The 22671-nt window shown below is 43.2% G+C and overlaps 1 protein-coding gene across 5 annotated transcripts in view; it reads left to right on the forward strand.

The window, feature by feature from the left end:
• Positions 1 to 22671, forward strand: part of dock8 (dedicator of cytokinesis 8) — a 325410-nt gene that overhangs the window by 77125 nt on the left and 225614 nt on the right. For 2 of the 5 annotated variants that reach the window (XM_068030191.1, XM_068030190.1), the window contains one exon: positions 10911 to 11016. The exons of 1 other annotated variant lie outside the window; for it this stretch is intronic. In XM_068030191.1, the coding sequence (XP_067886292.1) occupies positions 10911 to 11016 (106 nt within the window). Of the gene's footprint in view, positions 1 to 6661; positions 6799 to 10910; positions 11017 to 22671 lie in introns of those variants that run through there. 2 more of the 5 variants (XM_068030192.1, XM_068030194.1) reach the window with 2 other exon arrangements.

The raw sequence follows: 22671 nt of genomic DNA on the forward strand, positions 1-22671 counted from the left end.
GGTTCTCTTAACTTCTCCTCCTCTCCCTTCTTTCCCCCCCCCCCCCCCCCCAGGACGAATGGGTATGAAGTAGCAGCATCATAACAGAATAGTACCCATTCTAACATTAATCAATAGCCATGGTTATCATATCCTGGTCCATTGTGTGGTCACACCAGAGGAGAAGGCCATGTGTCAACTAACAGAAACTCTGGTTTTTGACCTTTTAAAAGGCAATCCTCTGGAGAAGAGGGGTGATCAAGCTAAGAGATCACAATACAGCCCAGTCAAAGGTTGTGCGATCCAACAAGCATAAAGAAGCAACCCTGCTGCTAATCCTACTTCCACTTGCTGCAGCAGTGACTGAAAGTGACCATCAGCTCCAGTCTGGAGTCCTAACTGCCAGAAATCTGCAACCCCTCAACAAGGTCAAGATTACAGACACCCAGGCCTGCACCTTTTTTAAAAAGGGATTGTCCTCCTGAGAAGTTTCAACAGATTTACTGTGAACCATGAACATCTACCTCACTTGGAACTACATCCTACACTGTGCGCTCTCGCGCGCTCTATTCTTGTCTGTGTGTTTATATGAATGCATTCGTGGATGAGGTTGCGACCATTTCGGAAGTTGTGCAAAAAAGTAGTTTGGTTAAACCTAGTTATTTGACCCTCAAAAAAACTAAATCACCACTTTAAATAAAACACTGGTTGCGGTCAGTTGGGAGGTGACCAGTGGGAACCACCCAAGCCCCTTACCACCTGTCCGTAATGAGGGTTACAATGTCTGTTAAAACCTGTGTTTTCAGTGTCAGCGTGAGCTCTTCTGAGATAAAGTCTGAGTAATATTTCAAGTGTATAATACTGTACTGCCGGAAACCAAGAATTCCAATGTGTAATTACTGGCTCTGGAGGAAGGGCGATTGTTTTGTTTCCCACTTCCAGCCATTTCAGCTGGATTTGTATTGTGTTGCCTGTATTGAAGCTCGTGGCTAAGGCAGTGTTTGAACATCTTTTTAATGTAGCTGACCAGTTTGTTGACTTTACCAAGCTCGCTTTTCCACAGCTCACTGCCAAGAGAAATTATATGTGCATTACATGTAATATGGACAGCATTAGGTATTATACCTTGGAGCACAGATTTGAAAGCTTTTGTCATGTAAGTTGCATTGTCACTAAAGAAAGCAGACACTGTTGAAATCTGCACCGTATTTTGAAATGGTTTTATTGCTTGGGAAATTGTTGTGTAATTAACAGCTTCAAAGTGGATGCAATCTGTGAACACGGTTAGCTTTCCTGACTACATTTTGGCCCTTTTGGAAATCAAACAAAACCTGAAGCACATAGTTGTTTTGCTCATCAGTGGACTCATCACAAATAATTACAAAAAACTCATGTGTTAATCTAAGACTTCATCTCACTATGTGTAGCAAAAACTTTCGGTAGGCAGTTTTGTCATAGTTTATTTGCAGTTGGCAAGCAACCACCATTTTGCACATTTCTTTGAGTGAATGCTCAGAGCTTTGAGTGATCAAGTTTTCCCAATGGTATGTTGGCACTTGTAAAATCATCCACAAGTTCCATTTGTAACCGACTGACGATTGATCTGATGAAAGGTCACAGACCTGACACATTAACTGTGCTTCTCTTTCCAAAGATGCTGCCAGACCTGCTGAGTATTTCCAGTATTTTCTCTCTATGATGATTTTCTAAGCTCTTATTGACTTCCTAAAAAGAAATGAAATCGTTGCTTGTTTTTTTGTTTGTTTTCCAGCAGCACTGTGTTGGATGCTCTCTTTCTGCTGCGATGGCTTTCGGACTGTAAGTGATGCTGAACCATTGCCCGCCATGTGTGATCCAACAAAGCATTGTAGCTGGTACAAAACATTATTCCACCATCAGCATGCAGAATTAGGCTTCCAAATTCTTTCTTTCAATGTGCTGCAGTGGTTATTTTTGATTTTCTCATTATGGCATTCTCACTTGTCTGCTAATACTTGAGACTGCTTCTCAAATCTCACAAGAACTCCCTCATCTACCAATCAATCAATAAAATGCACGATGTTCGCAACGTGCCCCGCAATCAGCGAGGTGAGCCTTGTATCAATTAATATAACACAAGAAGTTTGCAAAATGGCCGATCATGAAGGACCTGCGATTACACAGTGTGATGCATTTTTGACTCTTGTGAATTTGTTAGGGCCCTACCTATGGCCAATAAAAGTGAACTTGCCTTCCAGCATGGAAAGCTACCACTCCTCGAAGAACCACATCTGTGAAGTCCCTTTGCCAGCCATGAGCATGGAGAATGAGGTTTCTACCGCTAACACACTCCCAACATCATAAAGCAGAAATACAGCAATCCCAGGGCCTTGTGGCTCCTCACCCACCCCACAAGGCTCCATCCCCCCCACCCCTTTGACATGCAACATCAGAAACACACATGTCCGATAAAATAAACCAGTGATATTGCAATGAAAGCAAAAGAGCATACAAAGTTGTGGAACAGCACCCAGGTGCCCCATTAAGTGAAATTAATGGTGTGATGCCTTTCTTTCTCCACCACTTCTGCAGGGTGCTTCTCCCTGTGGCAGAGGATGAGGTGGGGGCAGCCTGCTCCCTACTTTCTGCCTCGGGCTGAGATGTCCATGGCTTCCATCCTCATCTTGGAGTTGCCCTTTGGGCTGCTCCACGGGCTGCCACACCTGTCGTTGCAGGGGCTTCCTCTGTCACAAGGACTTGACGCAGAGTTCCTAAGTTGGAGGGGGCAAGGGGCCACATCTTGATGCCATTAGCCCCTGAGGGGTGACCCCTTCATCTGCCACTTTGACCGTCTGTGCCCTTTCCTGGTACCCTTGGATACTGGATGAGGCCACCAACTGGGACGCAGCTGGCATCCACCCTGAGCATCACTGCACATCAACGACACTGAACGGTCAATGCTACAGACAGTCTCACTCTTTTCTGTGCATATCAGTGTGCTGCTCCTGCACCCACTCAGAGTGGTGCTGCATTTGGCTCTCCAAGAAGTTGCCCAATCTCTCAATGGAGGAGTTCATGCAGTTGAATCCCTGAGTCGTGACAGAGCACATGCGCTGCAAGCTCTCCTCCTTTGCCTGCTTATGGCTCCTCAAGGCTTCAGGGAACTGTGACAAATGGGTACTTATCTGCCTCTGTGACATCTTCGCCCAGCAGATCATCTCCTGTCTGTCCTCCATCCTCTAGCGGGGACTGCCCACAAGAGATTCTACCTCACCCTCCTCCTGCTCACGCATGATGTGAAGTTCACCCAGCGCTCCCCTTTCTACGCTACAATGGTGGCCAACCGAGGTGTGCGTATCTGAGCTAGTGGAAGGTGCTGAGGTATGATGTGAGCGTGCTGATTCTGGTGAGTCTTCTCCCACCGTGTCAATTGCGCTGTGCATGCTGGTCCTCTTCTGCAACTGGCCCTGTGAGAAACACACGAAAGTGGAAATGAAAACTTGTCCTACTCAACAATCGTCCCAGCACAACCATTCATTCAGATAATAGCAGTCAAAGAGCCACAACACACATTGGGCAGGAGTCTCTTCCATGCCCTTCACCTCAAAGTTGAGCTATGAAGTAGTCCTGATGTTCACTGCCTCCCATCTCACCATCACCCACCGACTGACTCATGGGAACCCTGGCGATCTCCGGCCTCGCCGCCTCCTTCAGCATCAGAATATGGAGTTGGGCCACGCTACCAGCCATTCTGGTCATTTCCTGAGCGCTGTGGGCTCTCTTCTCCTGCAGAATGTGGGGAGAATGTTTCACGAGTAGGCTGCCTCCCTCATCTCTCCAGCATGACACAGACTTGAGCTGACATGCCCCTCCATGATATCCCCTTCTGAATAGTGTCCCATTTGTGAAAGCGGCTGCTGTTTCATTGATGCAATTGGACACTTGATCTGACAATATTGGGGAGAACTATGAACATTCTATGAGATCAACTCGTATGCATGCCGGTGTTTGTAGAGTTGGTGACCTATCTCCCGGGTGCCACTGGCAACTCACCTTATCAGATCTTATCAAGTCATTGAATTTCTTCCTGCACTGGACCCATGTCCTTCTGCTGAGTCCCCAGCTGTTGACCTCCATAGCCGCCTCTCTGGGGGGATTTCTCCTTCAGGATGCAGGGAGAAGGATGTGTCTCCTGTCAGCTACTGCATTCGTTTACACTTTAAGGGAGGCATCAGAAAATTGTGCTGCCACCTGGGATGCATGCCCATGTCAGCGTTGGCTCTCTAAGCTCCCTGCTACGTCATACCTTCAGGTAACAGCAAACCCAGTCATGGCTGCTATTTACCTTTTAAAATCATTCTCTGTTTCCATGTCCTTCCTCCAGGCTGCTCCCGGCACCTCTCCTGGGCCAATTGGGCCCTTTTCATGTTAAAATAGCAGACAGGGTTGGGACCCAGAAATGTTCTGGGCTTTGGTTCCTGACCCCGGGACGAATACTCAACCCCTTATAAACATCCATTGTGTAACCTTCATCAACTCTCTCTTGATTCACTTCTTTGAAGTAACAGTTAGTCGGACACCATTTGCCTTTTACAAATCCATGCTGGCTGTCCTTTATTCACCCATCCCTTTTCAAGTGAAAATTAATTTTGTCTTCGACAATGATCTCCTGTAATTTTCGCAACACTGACGTTATACTGATTGGTCTGTCGTTAGTGGGTTTATCTTTTTTTTAAAAATAGAGGTGTGATTCACCAATCTTTCAATTCTCCTTGGATATGGGAGCACTGCTAGAGGATTGGAAGGGAACAAAACAAAATGCCATAAGTACTCAACAGGTCAGGCAGCATCTATGTAGAAAGAAATAGTTACCATTTTGTGGTTTTGTTCCTTTGTCAGAAGGTCAGCATTCACAGTGTTCTGCTCAATGATTGAAAGATCGTTGTCAGGGCTTCATCCTTGTTTCTGTCAGCAACCTAGGCATGTCCCATTTGGACTGGGTGACATGTTAACTTTGATGCCAACCTATTGAACACCTCCTTTTCTGTCTATTTTTGTTCTAACCAATATCTCTGTTCCCTCTTCCTCTCCTGCAACATTATTTCATCTTCTTCCCTTTTGTGAAGACATGCAAAGTAATCATTCAGTACTTTTGTCATGCCCTCTGCCTCCACAAAAAGATTTCCTCCTCTCTCCCTAAATGGCCCCACCATTCCTTTTAACTGTTTATATCCTTTTTACTTTTTATATGTTTATAAAAGATTTTTGAGTTCCCTTTTGAGGTAGCCTGTTAATCTTTTCTCATATTCTCACTTTGCCCTGCTTATATCTTTTTTCAATACTTCATATATTTCTGAAAGGAAAGCAGCTTCACTATAACCTATTGTTTTTCAACATTGCTCAAAATATTTCAGTTGTACATTATGATCCTCCCTTCGAATAATTACTTAATAGTTCAAATCGCCATTGATCTGTTTCTAAGCTACTTACTATTGACAAAAAATGATGAATGCACTATTAGAAAAATATTATGTTAAGTAATCCAACTTGGGTAAACAGGCCAAAAGGACCAATAAATTTAATTTTGGACTTTCTCTAATGCTATGGATGCTAGATCAGCCCTGCCATCAGAGAAAAGTGATAAAAGTTTTCATTCCCATGGGCTGTCGAAACAATAACAGAAAAAAGAGGGGAGGTTAAGAAAAAGACAAGCCAGTTTATATTAAAAAAAAAAAAGGGGGGAAAAAGCACAACTGTTTAATGTCATATTTATACTCTACTGAAAGTTGTATTGGTTCTGTCTCTGTGGTGCTTGCTTTGTAGTTATGCTGGGCTTGTACTCATACATACAGAGCTTTGCTCAGGGACCTCCCACTGTCTTTTTTCCCATGCTTAACAGTTGGGAAGTCTGTAAATTCTTTTCAATTTAAAGTATGTTTTAACTTTAATTGCCCATCTTTTTTTGGCGAGTCTTCACACCAGCTGCTTTTATAACAGTTAATGCCTGTTTCCACATGATTTCTGATAGGTGATTGGCTGAAAATACTTGTGAGCAGAGCAGAAGACTTGGCTGTTCTAATAACAAATGAAGAATTTCATTAACATGAAGTATTTGAAAGAGGGACTGCAAAATACTTACAATGTTCCCATTTTTGACAAGGCAGTGCCCTACAATATCAAACTGTATCAAAGTCCTGCTCGCAACCAACAGTCATCTGAAAAATCACTGCTTGAGATTATGGTACTTTTTACCTACTAAATCATTTAAGAGCTAAAGGAAAGACATACTTTTTTTTCAAAGAATGATCTGGGCAATAAGTAATGCATGCTAATCAAGGTGAGTCAAATGTCCAAGCAATAATCCTAGAAGGATGAGATTGAGTGCAATGAAACATTTTGAAGTTACCTTTTTTTTTTCCTGTTGTTTGGAGTCTAATTAGGTAATTTTTGTATGTGCAGTGAAATATTTAAGCACTATAAGTGGGGAAATGTTTAGTTTGATTAAAATCATGCAAAGCTGATTACATGATGTAGAATTTTTCGCTTCAGTGACTCATGAAAGAAAGTGCTCTGTTGCAAAGAGATATGGCTCAACACCCATAACTGTAATATGGACATTAACCTGCTTTTATGTTGTAAATGTTCTGAGTTATTGTCTGTAAAATGGGAACGGAGTTTGACCCTGTCACTTGTTTTTTAAAAGGAGCTAGTGTGAAACTATTTAGACACACGACTTCAGTCATCTCCTAGGATCATTTTTGAGCTATGCTCGATTTGGAAGACTCTTTACACTCTGTCCATTTAAAACTTTCCAACAGAAAATGTACAGTTTGATCAAATGTGAGTATGAGGAAATATTATTGCCTGCATCACCACTTATTAATAAACTTCAGTTTTCTTAAAGATGTTGACTGATCTTAAACTGCTTAGCATGCTGACGGAAACCAATGAATAGAATCTCTTGTCTTATTTGTAATCTTCCTAATGGGCTATTAAAGTAATATTTGAAAAATATGAGCTTTATTTCCTTTTTTTTTGAACAATGAAGCTAAAGCCCAATCTCAAAGGAGAACTCCCTGCTGCACCAGTATGACCTGCTCGCTTCACACACACTACCTTCATTTGCTTTTCTCCTAGTTTGTTTCATATGCTGAATTATCCAACCTCAGTCTGAACCCAGCTTCTAGCTGGCCAATGGTGTGATCTGTATGCTTTAACCATATAGTATTAATCTAATTACTTTTGGGAGTTTATTCCATATATTGCGCATGTGATATAAAAATCTTCAAATCTCTTGTTTTACTTGAACCTTGCTAATTTTAAATTGTGCTATCTGGGATCACCATTTCAATTCATTAGTCTATATTTGTATTCTAGGTTTTCAAACTTGCATTGGAATTCCAGGAGGTTTCTGAGCATAACAGATATCTGATTATCTCTGACCAGGCATATCGTAACTTGGAGAAAAGTGCCTTTGGAAATCGCTCCTCCATTTTTTTTCTGTTTTTTTTTTAAAAACTAAATAACGCACGGGCAGAATCTCTCTGACAAAATGCAGGCCTGCAACATTTCCGGCTCCCAACCTTGATGGTGTCTGAGGGCTACCCACCCGGGAGATCTACCCGGAGGTGGCCAATTAACAGACTGCCTCCGGTGGGCAGGCTGCGCAAGTGCGAAGGGCAAGTGTAGTCCCTGAGACAGCGGGCAGCCCCACCAGGAGAGGTAGTTGTTACTGATGTAGGTGGGGGACCCCGAGGGCATCTCTTAAGATGGAGGCACCCTCTGAAGACTGCAAAAAAAATTAAAATAAACTATGGCCAGAGCTTCCAAGCCATCATTGGGCAGGGGAAACCTCTCCACAGGATGGCCTGCGCCTGCAACTGTGGCCCTCTGATTCCTGGGGCACCAGGATGGGGGAATTTAAAGGAAAGATTGATGGGCTGCTGGTCAGTTGCCAGGAGGTCACCTCCAGGCACCTGCCGGGATTTAGCCTCATTGTGGTGCCCATTGCTGTCGGGACGTTCCTGTGGCGTCACCAAATTGTCCCCAAATGGACACCTAATTGATCCTAATTGGCTACCCGCTGCTGCCAGCCAGGTAGCTGGTAGCAGTCTGACCCCGCCTGCACTAGGAGGCGTGAGCACGTCTGCTAGATGATCCAGCGTGCAACTTTCACAAATGTCCCACCCTCTTAGCTTCAAAGCTGCCTCTGTACAGCTGATAAGATTCTGCTCATTATTTCTGTTACTGTACACTAAGAAAAGCATTTTCTACATTGTTAACGCTATATTTTTCTTTGAATAGCTGACACTGATCATCACAAGTAGGGAGCTAGGGTCCTAAGGAGTGTACCACTATCTGGAGGGGATTCATTGACACGATACTTGAAACTTATTTATTTCTCTGTATTACCTAGAGCAGGGGTTCTCAACCTTTTACTTATAAAGCCCCCTCATCTCCCTCTAGTTTTATAAAAATTCCAGACACTCCCATTAAAACATTTTTAAATTTTAAAAAATCAGTTACACAAAAATAAGCTTGTTTGTTTGTATAACTTTATATGAAACTTGTTAGTCCTTTGCAAAAAGAGTGGAGGTACCTTTGAAACGCTCGCACGCATGTCATGGTCAATGCTCATCCTGACTCTACTTTGTTTTCAATAATATCATTGCTGAAAATCCAGCTTCGCATCAGTGGGCTGTACTAAATGGGACCAGCGCTTTCAGTATTTGAAAATCCAGCACAACTGTCCACAACCAGCTCAAAATTGAGCACTGGAAAATGAACATCCTTACAATCATGACTGAGTGCAAAGCACTGATTTCTGTTTCATTAGAAACAGCTGCTTGAGGCATGGTGGCCTGCCCACGTGGCAGAACAGGAAGGGTCTTGGGACTTCCAGTCTGGCCAATGTTTAACATATCCCAGACATCCACACAACAACAGCACCTAACAGGTGCTTGATTGCTCCCAGCATGCCTCTGCATCACAACAGAACGGTGTGCCTTGTGATGTTAACATTGTCCAATTAAAGGCAAGGTCAGACCTTTCACCCCTTCCCATTTTCAACTTGGACTCGGGTTTTTTTTTGTAGCAGGTGTGTTTTATATTTCAAACCGCTTTAGTGTAATTTTAATTTCAAAAGTTTAATTTCACTCGAAGCCTGTTTTTGGTGTGTTTTTTCTTTTTTTTGACAGGGTAGAAACTGAGAGGTTGTTTCCCCAGCTGGGGAATCTAGAACATGGGGACACAGGCTCAGATAAGGGGTCGATCATTTAGAACTGAGACGATGAGAAACTTCTTCACTCAATGGGTTGTGAATCTTTGGAATGGTCTGCCCCAGTGGGTTGTGGATCTTCCATCATTGAGTATATTTAAGGCTGAGATAGACAAATTTTTAGTCTCTCAGGGAATCGATGGATATGGGCAGAAGACAGGAAAGTGGAGTTGATTACTCATGTTAACCATCAGAGCAGGCTTGAGGGGCCATATGGTCATCTACTGCTGCTATTTCTTATGTTAATCCTCTCCACTGCCAGACACAGCAGGAGGGAATAAAAACAGAAAATGCTGGAAGCACTCAGCATATTTGGCAGTATCTGTGGAGAGAGAAACAGTTAATGTTTCAGGTTGATGACCTTTCATCAGAACAGTTGGAGGGGCGCTGTTGGTGATGTCCCGGCGAAGATGCTTGCCCGTCCAACACCTGACACAACAGCTGGGGAGGGCATGGGTGGCCAATAGTGAATGGCTAAGGGTAGTAGCCTCAGAGTAGGCTGTCCCTGTCCTGTGACTTAACTTCCACAGTGCACTGCAGATAGAAGCCCACACTAAAGTGTTGTCACTGTCACAGGGGAAAGGACAGTCTGAATCCAGTGAGTGGAGCTTTGGTAAACCGTGCAGGGATGGTGACAACTTGTTCTCTCCCTCCTCCACCAGTCTCCATCCTATTGCGGGCTGCTTGATACATACTCAAGGCCCTCCCAACCCCAGTGGAGAACTGCTGACACAGGGAATAAAGGTCTCAAAGTGCCTTACTCAAGTAGCCTTTCATTCTGTGAGAATCTCAACGAGTGTTGACAAGCTATTTAACTGTAGCTGAGCTTGATACCCTCAACTCACATGCATCATTTCCAGAATGACCCACTGGATAGTGATCAGGAACTAAAACCCTGGGCAACTCTCCTTCCTCCACACTGGTGGCAATAACAGAATACTCACTAGAGTCATTGAGTCACACAGCGCAGAAACAGGCCCTTTGGCCCATCGTATCTGCTGGCCATCAAGCATCTAACCATTCTAACCCCATCGCTCCGTTTTGCCCAGGAATAAAGCCTGTAATATTTCTGTTCTGTGGAACTTTTATGCATTACTCTAGGGCCCCATCGAGGAGATTTTAACTCTATTTACCTGGTGAAAACTGGACAGGTGGACAGTTAAAGTTACCTAGGTTATTTATCTATTGGCAGCCTCCAGGCTGTGTAATTTTTCATTGTCAGTTGAGACAAGTGGGAAGATGCCAAGCAGGATTGGGACCCTAGAGTTAACATCTTATTTCTGGAAGTGTGGGTGAATTTGTAACTCACTCTGCTATCTACCTGCCTGAAGTTAAAATTGGGATTCATATGTTTTCTTCAACATCACTCCTTTTTACAGCTGAGTTCCAGTGAGGCCAAAATAGGTACTTGGAAACCTTTACATAGCAATGTAAGCTGGCTATGAATTATGGGATTAGTTGGTGGAGCTTTTCTTGCCTGTCAACACACTCAAAAAGACAACCTAAGGAGAAATTAGAGTTTTTTGAGTTGGGAGAGACAAGGTGCTTGGTCTATATTAATTCCACTGAATCTGCCATTGATCTGAAACATTAAAAGAATTAATGACACAATGCTCATAAGAGTTCTGGTGTGTATACATCTAAATTTTAATATGATGACCCTTTTATATTGTAGGTATTCCTCAGCTGAAGTTAGGCGGCAATGTTTCCAACAAACAAATCCAGCAGCCAATAGTCACCAACGCATTTCAAGCGCCTATGGCTACACCTCATTTCAGATAGTAAGTACAAAATATGGTTCCAAAATAATTTGTGAGGGTCCAAGGCAAATGATTAAATGGGTCTTTTCTGTTCAATTTGAAGCCTAATACTAAGACTTTGATTTAACTTACACTTGGGGCTGAGGGATCAGTAGGAATGTTTCCAAAAGCTCCTAAGCGGTTCACTCGTGTTGCAAGGAAGGAAAAAGTACAATGACCAGATGATGGAAAGAAAATCTATTGTAAATGAAGTAGGAGAGGAGGGAGCAGCAGACCTATAATTGTTGCATCAAGGATGCTCCATTTGTACAGAAACGATTACTTTTTTATTTTCAGTTCATTTTGGAGCTTTTAAGATTAATGCTGAGGAATGGCACATTTTGCCATTTCAGTCACTCAGCTCAACCATCAAACAGTCCCAGGTCAGGCGTCCTATACTAAGATGTAAAGTAAAACTCACTATCCTCTGCCCAAAAATATACCTTAATCTCAGTCTCAGAAGAGCACCTGCTACTGCAACAGTGTAATAGTTCAATTTCCCAAACCACTATCCTTTTGACGTGTGAAAGTTATTCTTAGCCTAATTATTTGGGAAAAATTAAAAGTGGAGAATGATTTACTAGTTAAGATTGTTTGTTTGTTTGAGAACAACTGCACCAATACTTTTTTTTCTTGCCATTGTGTGGCCAACTAATGTGCCTATTAATAGTTTTCAAACGTCTAAATTTATTTTTTTATTCATTCATGGGATGTGGGCATCGCTGGCTAGGCCAGCGTTTATTGCCCATCCCTACGTGTCCATGAGAAGGTGGTGGTGAGCTGCCGCCTTGAACCGCTGCAGTCCATGTGGGGTAGGTATACCCACAGTGCTGTTAGGAAGGGAATTCCAAGATTTTGACCTAGTGACAGTGAAGGAATGGTGATTATAGTTCCAAGTCAGGATGGTGTGTGACTTGGAGGGGAACTTGCAGGTGGTGGTGTTCCCATGCATCTGCTTCCCTTGTCCTTCTGGGTGCTGTCAAAGGAGCTTGGGTGAGTTGCTGCAGTGCATCTTGTACATGGTATACATTGCTGCCACTATGCGTTGGTGGTGGAGGGAGTGAATGGCATTCCATCGACAAACAATCAAGTGGGCTGCTTTGTCCTGGATGATGTCCAGCTTCTTGAGTGTTAGAGCTGCACCATCCAGGCAAGTGGAGAGTATTCCATCACACTCCTGACTTGTATCTTGCAGATGGTGGACAGGCTTTGGGAAGTCAGGAGGTGAGTTACTCACTGCAGGATTCTTAGCTTCTGACCTCATGTAGCCACGGTATTTATATGGCTACTCCAGTTCAGTTTCTGGTCAATGGTAATCCCCAGGATGTTGTTAGTGGGGGATTCAGCAATTGTAATGCTATTGAACGTCAAGGGGAGATGGTTAGATTCCCTCTTGTTGGAGATGGTCATTGCCTGGAACTTAAGTGGCAAATAACATTTGCGCCACACATCAGCCCAAGACTGGATATTGTCCAGATCTTGCTGCATTGTACAAAAACAAAATGTGTAAATGGAATAAATTGATGAACCATTTTGTAATTGTAAATGGAAACATATCTGGAATAAAATATCCTTCAAGTATATTTGTTTGAGTTCTTGTTTTATATTTCACTTTGCATCCAAGAATGAATGACCTTGAAATTACATTGGATTGCTACACCAGTATAAGTGCTGGAGAGCACATGCCAAGAGCATTCACTCCTGACCGGGCCAAAATGTGTGAAGGTTGGGTGGGGTGTGGGGGGGGGGGGTGGTGGATGGAGGGTGAGGGGCAGGTGGCAAGTTTCCTCCTTGGTGTAGACATGTGCCCACTTTGGACACTTGCAGAGCAAAGTAAGAGGTAATGTAGCCCTGGGTAGCTGTATTGGGCATGCCAGTGTCACAAGCAGCTTTAAAATTTGTTTTTTTTTCAAGGGCCAAACCATTCTCTTAATGTGGAGGCAGGTTTCTTGGCAATGCAAGGGTATATATCAGGGGCCCAAGCCTGGGCCTCGCATCTGCTGGAGCTCATCAATCGTGATATAATGGCTATTTGGTGTCATCCAGAACAGCGATTAGGAAATATTTGGCATGAGAAAAGCCTCCTGTCCAGCATCAGGAGCCATGTTTGGGACAGGTGGAGATTCTGCCTTAAACAGGCCCTGTGGAAACTACAAACAGGGGCTAAGTACCAACTTATTTGGTTCCTGGCTCAGTGACTGGCTCCTTTGTTGCACTCTGACAAAAACATCGAAGGTATGCACAGTGTTTGCAGATTTTTAGACTCTGTTATTTGATGTGCTTTTTGTTGTTGAACTCCAGGAAGTGGGATTCTACATAACTGGAAAAGATAGTTGCGCCCATCTGGACTGTTGCAAAGTCCAAAAACATAGCATACATCCTATCTTTCAAATTTGTTTGGAAAATGTGTTGTATTTAGGTATATGCTGGCCATATGCTGAAGAATTGTAGCTCGATATCCTGGGGCGGTGTAATAGGCAAGCTACACCAAAATCTATCTTCAGACCATTTTGCCGATAGCAGTTTACACCAATATTTCCTGCCAATCTTCTTAGCATACACAGGAACGGAATTGGCAAAAAACAGCAGAAATCATCAACAATTGGGGACCGAAGAAAATGCAGAACCCACACTCCATATATTGTCTTTAAGTATGAAAATTAAAGGTGGAAGCTATCTAGCCACCATTCATACACATTGGTCATGGCCTTTTTGAGAAAATGTAATCATGGAAACTTTCCAATTTTTGATTTCACTCATGCCATATTACAAGTTTTCAAAGAAACCGAGCATTACTGATATTTAAGGATACATTTTTTAAAAATTGTTTGAAAAATCACTAAAACACCAAAAATATGACTATTTTGCTGCACCTAAAATTCTGGGCATTTTGTACCCATTCTGAACCAGGGTAATTGCAGGAAATTTATGTATACGGCTGTTTAGTCTGTGGAGGGTGGCTGAGAGGGGGTTACAGTGGCATTATTATAATGAGCCGTGACCTGTTTGGAGGTGGAGATTGGTAAAAAGGCATAAAAGTTTGAGCGAGTGCTGGCATACAGTTAACTGCATAACTTGCTAGTGCCCAAATTTCCTCCGTCTGTTACGCAGGTATTTATTTTACACTCCAAATATGCACATCTGAGTAACAAAAATTTGCATTTATATAGCACCTTTAATGTTGTAAAATGTCCTAAGGCACGTCACAAGAATGTTTATCAAACAAAATTTGACACTGAGCCACTTAAGATCTTAGAAAAGTTCATCAAAAGCTTGGTGAAAGAAGTAGGTTTTAAGGAGGTTCTTATAGGGGGAGAGGATTATGGAGGGGATTCCAGATCTTGGGGTCTAGGCAACTGAAGGCACAGCCACCAATAGTGGAGTAATTTAAAATCTGGCAAGTGCAAGAGGCACCCAGTCCAGTAACGCCTCAATTTTAAAATTCTCATCCTTGTTTTTAAATCCATTCATGACCACCTTCCTATATCTCTAGCCTTTTCCTGCATAGAACAGCAACTTGTATTTATGCAGCACCTTTTAATGTAATAAAACATTCCAATGCGCTTCACAGGAGCATTATAAAACAAAATATGATACCGAGCCACATGAGATCTTGCAAGCCTCTGCGATTTCTGCACTCCTCTAATTCTGGCCTCTTGTGCATTCCTGTTCTGGAATTTCCTCCTTTAAATCGCTCCTCCTCTCTTCCCCCTCTCCTCCTTTTAAGACACTCCTTAAAACTTACCTCGTCCCTGTCTTAATATCTTTTCATGTGGCTTGGTGTCAAATTTTGTTTGATAATTGTTCCTGTAAAGTGTCTTGGCACTGTATAAGTGCATATTGTTTAAGTGAACTCTGCAATCTACATTTTGGAAAGAAGGATGAGGTTAGTTGAAGAACTTCATTTGGTCTTCCCATTCTTTGAGGCGAATGGCTGCCACTTGCCCTTTAAATTGGGCCCACTGCTTCCCATGTCGTGTCTTCTTCCTGCGCCTGTCACCACTAATTGGACAGGGAATGCAGCTCTGGGCAAATTAAGTTCATTTTCCATTAAAATAGCAAGGTATGCGTTGTGGTACCACCTTAAAAAGAGATCTTAAGAGGCTGTAAGTGAAGATCACCTGAGGAACGATGTCACATCACACATGACCAGGGAGTTGTGGGTGTAACCCGACAGAATAAGATGTGTGTAGACATGCTTGTGCAGTAGCTATCTATAGTGTGTGTGTGTGTGTGTATCTCTCTCTCTGTCTCTCTCTCTCTGTCTCTCTCTCTCTGTCTCTCTCTCTCTGTCTCTCTCTCTCTCTCTCTGTCTCTCTGTCTCTCTGTCTCTCTGTCTCTCTGTCTCTCTGTGTCTCTGTGTCTCTGTGTCTCTGTCTCTCTCTCTCATAATAAAAAAAAACCGTACATTTTCTTTGGATATTACTTGTAGTCCTGTGAATCTAACAACAGTTCACATACCAAAGGAACAAGTAGTATTATACCGTGCACATTGCTGACGTGGTGCGGGGTCAGGACCCAGAAATGAACATGATGTCGGGGTCTCAATCTCGGATTTGAAATCCCACCCTGGGTCTCTATTGTAGTAATCCTCGGCAGAGTTACAGACATTGGCATCCAATGGAAAATGTAAGCAGGGAGAGCATCAACTGAATTCTATGCACAATGGATTGCTGATTGGTGCAATTTTACACTGCATTAGGCAGCCATTAATTTGAATAGTGTGCTGGGAAAGAATCCACATGACTGCCTTTGACTGAATCTACAAATTCTGAAAATTAATAGGTTATAATATTAAATGGAAGGGATTACTGCCCAGTTTTGTTGCAGTCGAATTGGGATTCTAGATAACCAGGAGAAAAGAATTTTACAACGCTATATTTCTATAGCACCTTTTAATGTATTAAAATGTTCCAAGGCACTTCACAGGAGCATTATAAAGCAAAATATGACACCAAGTCACATAAGGAGATATTAGGGCAGATAGCCAAAAACTTGGTCAAAGAAGTAGGTATTAAGGAGAAGCAAGAGAGGTTTTAGGGAGGGAATTCCAGAGCTTAGGTCATAGGCAACTGAAGGCACAGCCACTAACGGTAAACAATTACAATTATGGATGCTCAAGCAGCAAGAATTAGTTGAATGCAGATATCTTGGAGGGTTGTAGGGCTGGAAGAAATTACAGTGATGGAGAGGGGGGGGAAAGCCATGGAGGGATTTGAAAACAAAGATAAGAATTTTAAACTTGAGGTGTTGCTTAACCGGGAGCCAAAGTAGGGCACCAAGCACAGGGTTGATAGATGAATGGGACTTGGTGAGAGTCAGGTCTTGGGCAGCAGAGATTTTTTTTTGGATGGCCTCAAGTTTATGGAGGGTAGAATGTGGGAGGCTGTCCAACAGTGCGTTGGAATAGTCAAGTCTAGAGGTAACAAAGGCATGGATGAGGGTTTCAGCAGCAGATGAGGTGAGGCAATTAGTTGCTTATCAGCGAGAGAACCAAGTGATGCGGGTTACAAAATATTCTGAAAGCCCAGTAGATCAGAAAGCCAGTTAGTCTAACCTGGCCATGCAGGCTAATAGTGTGATTTTCCGAGCTGGTTCATAACTAGGATTGAAACCATTTTGGTGACTGAGAAGGTATATAGTGAAAATGTTTGCTGTTATTTCTGTAACGCAGCTGTGGGGGTGGGGTGGAACAGCATAGCAGTGGAAATAAAGATTATAGGTATGATTTTCTTGAGCAATCATGTTGGTAAATCTGGGTGGCTGGGGTAGAAAAATTGGATGGAATACATTTTGAGATCCCGATCACCGTGACTATCTGCCACCACGTTGAAGATTTTCTGCAGGAAATGATGCTGGGTGTATAATATATCTCTCAAATATGTGCAGGACTATTATGGTGTTATATGATGTATTTTCTATCATTTGCATCCTAGCAACTTAACATTCTGAGAGTATCAATTATTAGATTTTTTTGCTGAGGCTGTGTAGAGTCTGCTAGTCAGATTGTACTTTGAATATGTGTCACATTTTGGCCATCAAGAAATGAGGGAGATATTCAGGCTCTGTAGGCAGTGCAAGACCAGCCAGAAGACTGGCAGTAGATTGAATTATGTGGAAAGACATGAGAAAATATGGCTCTTTGCTTTCAAAAGGAGGTGATTGAGAGGGAACTTTATGTAAATGTGCATGTGTTAGCAATGGTATAGAAAAGGTATGAGTGGAGAATTATTTCAAGGTAAATTTACTGATTTTAGAAATGTGGTTAAGCATTCTGTTTGCTTTCTTGATTACTGCTCCCATGTGAAAAGTTGTCAAATACCACAGATTTCTTTTCGCTTGACCTTCAACATAAACCTGGACATTTGGATTGGGAAACTTAAATTCAAACTAAAGTGAGGCAAGTTTAGGTCACGTTACAGGATTTTTTTCTTTATTATTTAAACTACCACTATTTAAGAATAATGTTAAAGTACTTTCACAATATATCAGTGCAGCTAAATAAGCTCCTTTCCTCATCCTGATTAATACTGCAGATCTCTTAAAATCTCAGCTTATGATTCTGCTACAGACATAAAGGAGGCAGTAGCGATTAATGTAAATGGAAGAATCGGTGCATAGATATTGGTATCTCATATGCACTGAAGTGCCAAAATAATAGGTTTGAGGAATAATTGGATGCTGTGATGGCAATAAACTGAAGCATTTCCGAATTGTCTTCTCAGTGGAAATTAGGGTTAAGCAATAAATGCTGTCATTGCCAGCAACACCTCTCACCCCAGCCTTCAGTCATAGTCAGAATGTGCAGATATGGGTGCTTGCCACAAAATCACAGCCACCCATTAGACTGCCAGGGAAGCAGATTACCCACTTTCAATCGACTGATGCCAACCCTACAAAGTAGTTTTCAAAGAAAAAATAAAATCACTTGTATGGCAGGTGAACTACCATTGTATCACATTAGTAGAAATGATTGGGAGGAAGAAGACTTTCATTTATAAATCACCTTTCACAACCTCAGGCATCCCAAACCACTTCACAGCCATGCAATGAGTCATGCTGTCTTGAGAAACATCATGGAGTAACCATTGGGATGTCGGTGTAATGGTTCTCTCACTCAATGCTCTGGAGTAGCCCTCCAGTACTCACTGGAGCATGTGTACTGGTTTGTGGTATTCTACTGTACCCGCCAAAGCCTGGCAAGCAGGAGGGCATAGCCTTTGCAAGCACGGATGCAGTGAGCACCTCAGGAGGAGGGAGAAGAAGAGGATGGGCAGGAGGGAGAAGCTAGTAGATCCATGTTCCGGCAGGGCTATCTGTGATTACCTCAATCTACTCTGGTTCCTGTGAACACAACCTCGAATCCCCAACTGTCCCACATCCTACCATTCCTCTGGTACAGACCATCACAAGGTCCCCTTGGGCACAATGCTAAAATAAAAGCCACACAATAAACATTCCATATCCACTTTATCCAAAAATAAATCCAATATTCCATACAAAATTCAACTAAACAATCACCTGTCTTCTGGGTGCCTTTGCTTGGCCAAGTGCTCCTGCATAGTGCTACCTCAGTGCCTGCAGCATGGCTGGTGGAAGGTTGCTGACTTTCAGCGGGGGAGACTGCAGATGACTTTGCAGGCGGTCTCGAGGAACTCTGGGTCTAAAAGGCCCGGCTTTGGACTGCACAACCATGGGATAAGCAACAGCAGTCAGGCTCATTAGCTGGCAGGCAACAGAAAGGGCATTCACGGTGGCGGTGGTGGGACCACACACTGTCATCACGAGAGAACAGCAGGTTCGTGCTCTGTGGGGCACTGCCACACCCCTAGGCCAGCGCTTAAGCAGTTCCAGTAATCTGCTAGAGCACAGATTGCTGGACTGCTGTGAGACTCTGAAAGCCCCTTCAAGCACAGATATCTGCAGCCTCTGTTTTACTATCCAAAGTATGCATAGTGCCAGTAGCTGAGCTGGTGGCTGTGAGTGAGATTGACTGACATTTCTTCTTCATCAGTGTCCAGCTCCTCTTAGCCTTCGTGCTCCCACACAACTGCCTGGCCAGGTTGCAGTTTTTGGTTACCTGAAAGGAGAAAGGCACAAGGGTATTGTGGAGTGGAGGGGGTGCAGGGAGGGGAAACTAAGAGGTGTATGCGGACACAATCTGCAGCTTGTGTATCAGAAGAGATTGTGGGATGAGGGGGAAGTGTCATGTGAGAAGGTAGATTTATTAGGAACATATCATAATCTCCTATGGTCTAAGCCCAACCGCTGGTCATGGCCTCAGCAATGACCACTCCAATCATGGCGACCTTTGTCTCTTCCATGGAGATGAGGTCTTGAAGCCATGCCTGTCCCCTGCCGGTTAGATGCTGTTGCCTCTGGTTATGTGCCACCTTGTCCTGCAATAGAGAGAGGGAAGTGTCAGTGAGCATGGTGCAAAGTGTTTTAGGTGATGTGGCTGGTGTGGTTGAATAGTTGGAAGTGTGTGAAAGGTGTGAGATGTGGGTGTGAGGCTTGCAGCAGTGCTAAGTGGATGAGATGAAGCTATGAATGTGAGGTATGAGTTGTGCATGCTGGAGAATATTGGTAGGTGAGTGAAGCGGGTGTGGTGAATGGAAAAGAATGGAAGGCTAGTGGATCAGTTGTAAATATATAGCATTTGAAGGTACATTCATTGACCTTGATCATTCGTGTGAGGTCATTAAACTTCTTGTGCTGCATCCAGGTTCTTGGGCGACACTGTCCACATGGACTTCCATGACGTTCTGCTCCCATTCCCTTCTAAGCACTTGTCTGGAGAGCATCAACTTCTACAACAATTTCCAGTACCTGCTGTGCCCAGAATGCACCTCACCTTTGAGAGGTGTAGGCTAGCTTTAAGTGATGCTCACCTCCTACGACCTTTGGCCTCTGTTAAGGCGTGCAGTCACACAACAGTTGTCGTGTGTTAATTTTACCTCACACCCATTTTCAGGGTCTGTTGAATTTTTAGCCCAAATATTTACGAATGATTGCTTGGCTGTATGAGAGAAACAGGATCATACACTGCCAAGAACAGAAAAATACACCTTGAAAATTATTTTTAAATTTAACTTCATTTATTCTTCCTTCAATAGAACTCATGGAATTATGTTAATTTTGATGCTACTATTCTATCAAATAGTAAAACAGATGAGACCAAAACCTTTTTTTTTGCATGGCATTTTCATTTCAGTAAAATGCTTGTGGTGCACAAGCCTCCTTTTGATTTTACAGGAAACAGAGATTAAGTTGCCTCTCTGTGGGAAGACTTCTAACTGCTGCTCTCCACCTGTCACTCTATGATCACACTTGCAACTCCCTCTCTAGTCCTGAAGATCTAAGGCCTAAATACTGAAATATGTCCATCCCAGATCTCTATGGCATCTGGGGCTTCCCCAGTCCTCAGTATAAAGGGTGGAAAGTCTGCAAGACACCCAGAAGAAAATCTTCCAATAAAGGGGACTGCTTCAGAAATTTTCTTTTTTAAAAAAAGACTTTGTGGGCAAATGTTCAGGTTTCAGAACACAGTCCCATCCTGGATCCCTGTTAGGTTGGCCAGTATCCTGCACTGAACATAACTGCTTCAGTCATCCATTGGCTCACAAAGAAGGCATGGTTGCAGGGACTCTGACATTCTGAACTTCCAGCAAGGGGTTCACTGGAACAGTACCAAATTTCAGGGCATCGATGTCCAGCTGTCATTCTATTAATTCCTTTTAACACTTTCTTCTGCCCTTGTTCTATGGTCAGTCTTTTAATTCCTGCTCTGTGGTCAGGGATTCACTCATATTTTCTCCCTTTCTCTCTCAGATCAGCCCTGATCTAACTGAATGGTGGAACAAGTTTGATGGGCTGAATGGCCTACTCCCCGTTCTTGTGACCCTCTTCCTCTCTCTCGCTTTCTCCCCCTGCCACGCTTTCTCCCCCTCTCAGTTTCTCCAACTCTCCCTTGCCCTGTCTCTGTCTCTGTATCCTGCTCTCTCTCATTGAATGAAAGTTAAAGATAGAAAACACAGAGGTCAAACTGTATCTCTGCAGGCACTGTCTCTTTTCTGTTCGGTCTCTGTGTCAACTCCTCAGATTCCCTGTATTGGCCTGTGCTTTCCTCACATTGGTTTCAATTGATACCAGAGTGAATAAAGTTGCAGTAGAAATTTTAAAAAAAAATGTGGATGCTGAAAATCTGAAATAAACAGGAAGTGGTGCAATTGCACAGCAGGTCTGGCAGTATCTGAAGAATGAAAAGTTGTTCATATTTTGAGTTGACAATCAATGAGCAAAGTGGGAAATCTATAGGTCTGAACAAAATAAAGGAGAGGAGAGAACAGGAAGTACAGTTACAAGAATACACAATGTTACTCATACTCATTGTTACAAAAATATAATTAATGGGTTTCTTAGCTGTGGACATACTTTTAAAAAGCTGAATAAAGGTAAACAGTACTGGATGAAATATGGAAGAAATTTTATTCAGAATGTTAAGCAGCATTAACAAGACAAAAGATGCTTAATACAGCACCAAAATGGAAAGCAGGACAATAGAATGTGAATGGGAAAGCAAACGTAGAGATGAATTTTATCAGCCCTTTAGGGATGGGCAAGATGGCATGGGGGCCCATAAAGTCACAAGGGAAGGCAGCGGGTGGAGTGCCCATTGCCTTCCGACGGTGTTCAATTTAGTCAGGGCTAGAGAAGGCTGAGGATGGCCTTCTGGCCCAGAGGTCAATTGAGGTCTTTAAGTGGCTGATTAACAATGGCCACATAAGGGCCTCATCCTGCCACCATAGACATTTTACCAGTAACTGAGGTGGCCCTCCGTCACATGCGGATACCACCCAGTAACGCTAGGTGGCCTCTGTGGGCTGGTTGGGGCAGAGTCTTCCTGCTTGGGCAATCTATGGCCCACAGAGGGCCCATGGCGGCAAACATCGTCTCTATGCCAACACCACCACCCTCCTCAATAACCCACTCACTCCCAACTCCTCATCAGGGCCTTCCTGACTGTTGAGTCCTCCCCCACTTAACTTCACTCCAAGCCTCTAGCACAGCTCCTGGTCCTGGGCATACTGCAGTACCAGCAGTGGCCACTGCTCCAGGTGGCGCTGCTGGCCCTCTGCTTGGGACTCCTGCCCTTAAAGGGGTGAAACCCCGGCACCAGGTGGTTAATTTCCTGTGCACTGTAAATTGCAGCTGAGGCAGGGTTCCCCTCGCCTTTATGGCCCAGTGTCAGGACTCCTGCTGGTTGCATAAAATTCAACCCATAGAGCAGTCAGCAAAAATCAATTTTCAAATCATAGGGCTGCAGAATGCCAAGAGCAAGGTGAAATTGTGTTGCTGAAGTTTGCATTGAGTTTGGTTGCAATATATTGGAGCTGGAGAAAGGAGGCCTGGAGTGTACATGGGAGAGGGATTTAAAGTGGTGAGCTACAAAGTGGTTTGCGAACATGGCATGAACACAGTTAGGTTTCTGGTAAAATTAATGCCAGTGCTATTAAAGAAGATAGGGAAGCAATAGACTAATTTTCTTTATCTAGGTCACAAAACCTTTCTTCAAGCCAACACAGTATTTAAGCATTCTTTCTGGAATTATCTGGAAGCTTATCTGTTTCAACAGTG

The sequence above is a fragment of the Heterodontus francisci genome, chromosome 4 (genome assembly GCF_036365525.1).
Source record: "Heterodontus francisci isolate sHetFra1 chromosome 4, sHetFra1.hap1, whole genome shotgun sequence".
NCBI lineage: Eukaryota > Metazoa > Chordata > Chondrichthyes > Heterodontiformes > Heterodontidae > Heterodontus > Heterodontus francisci.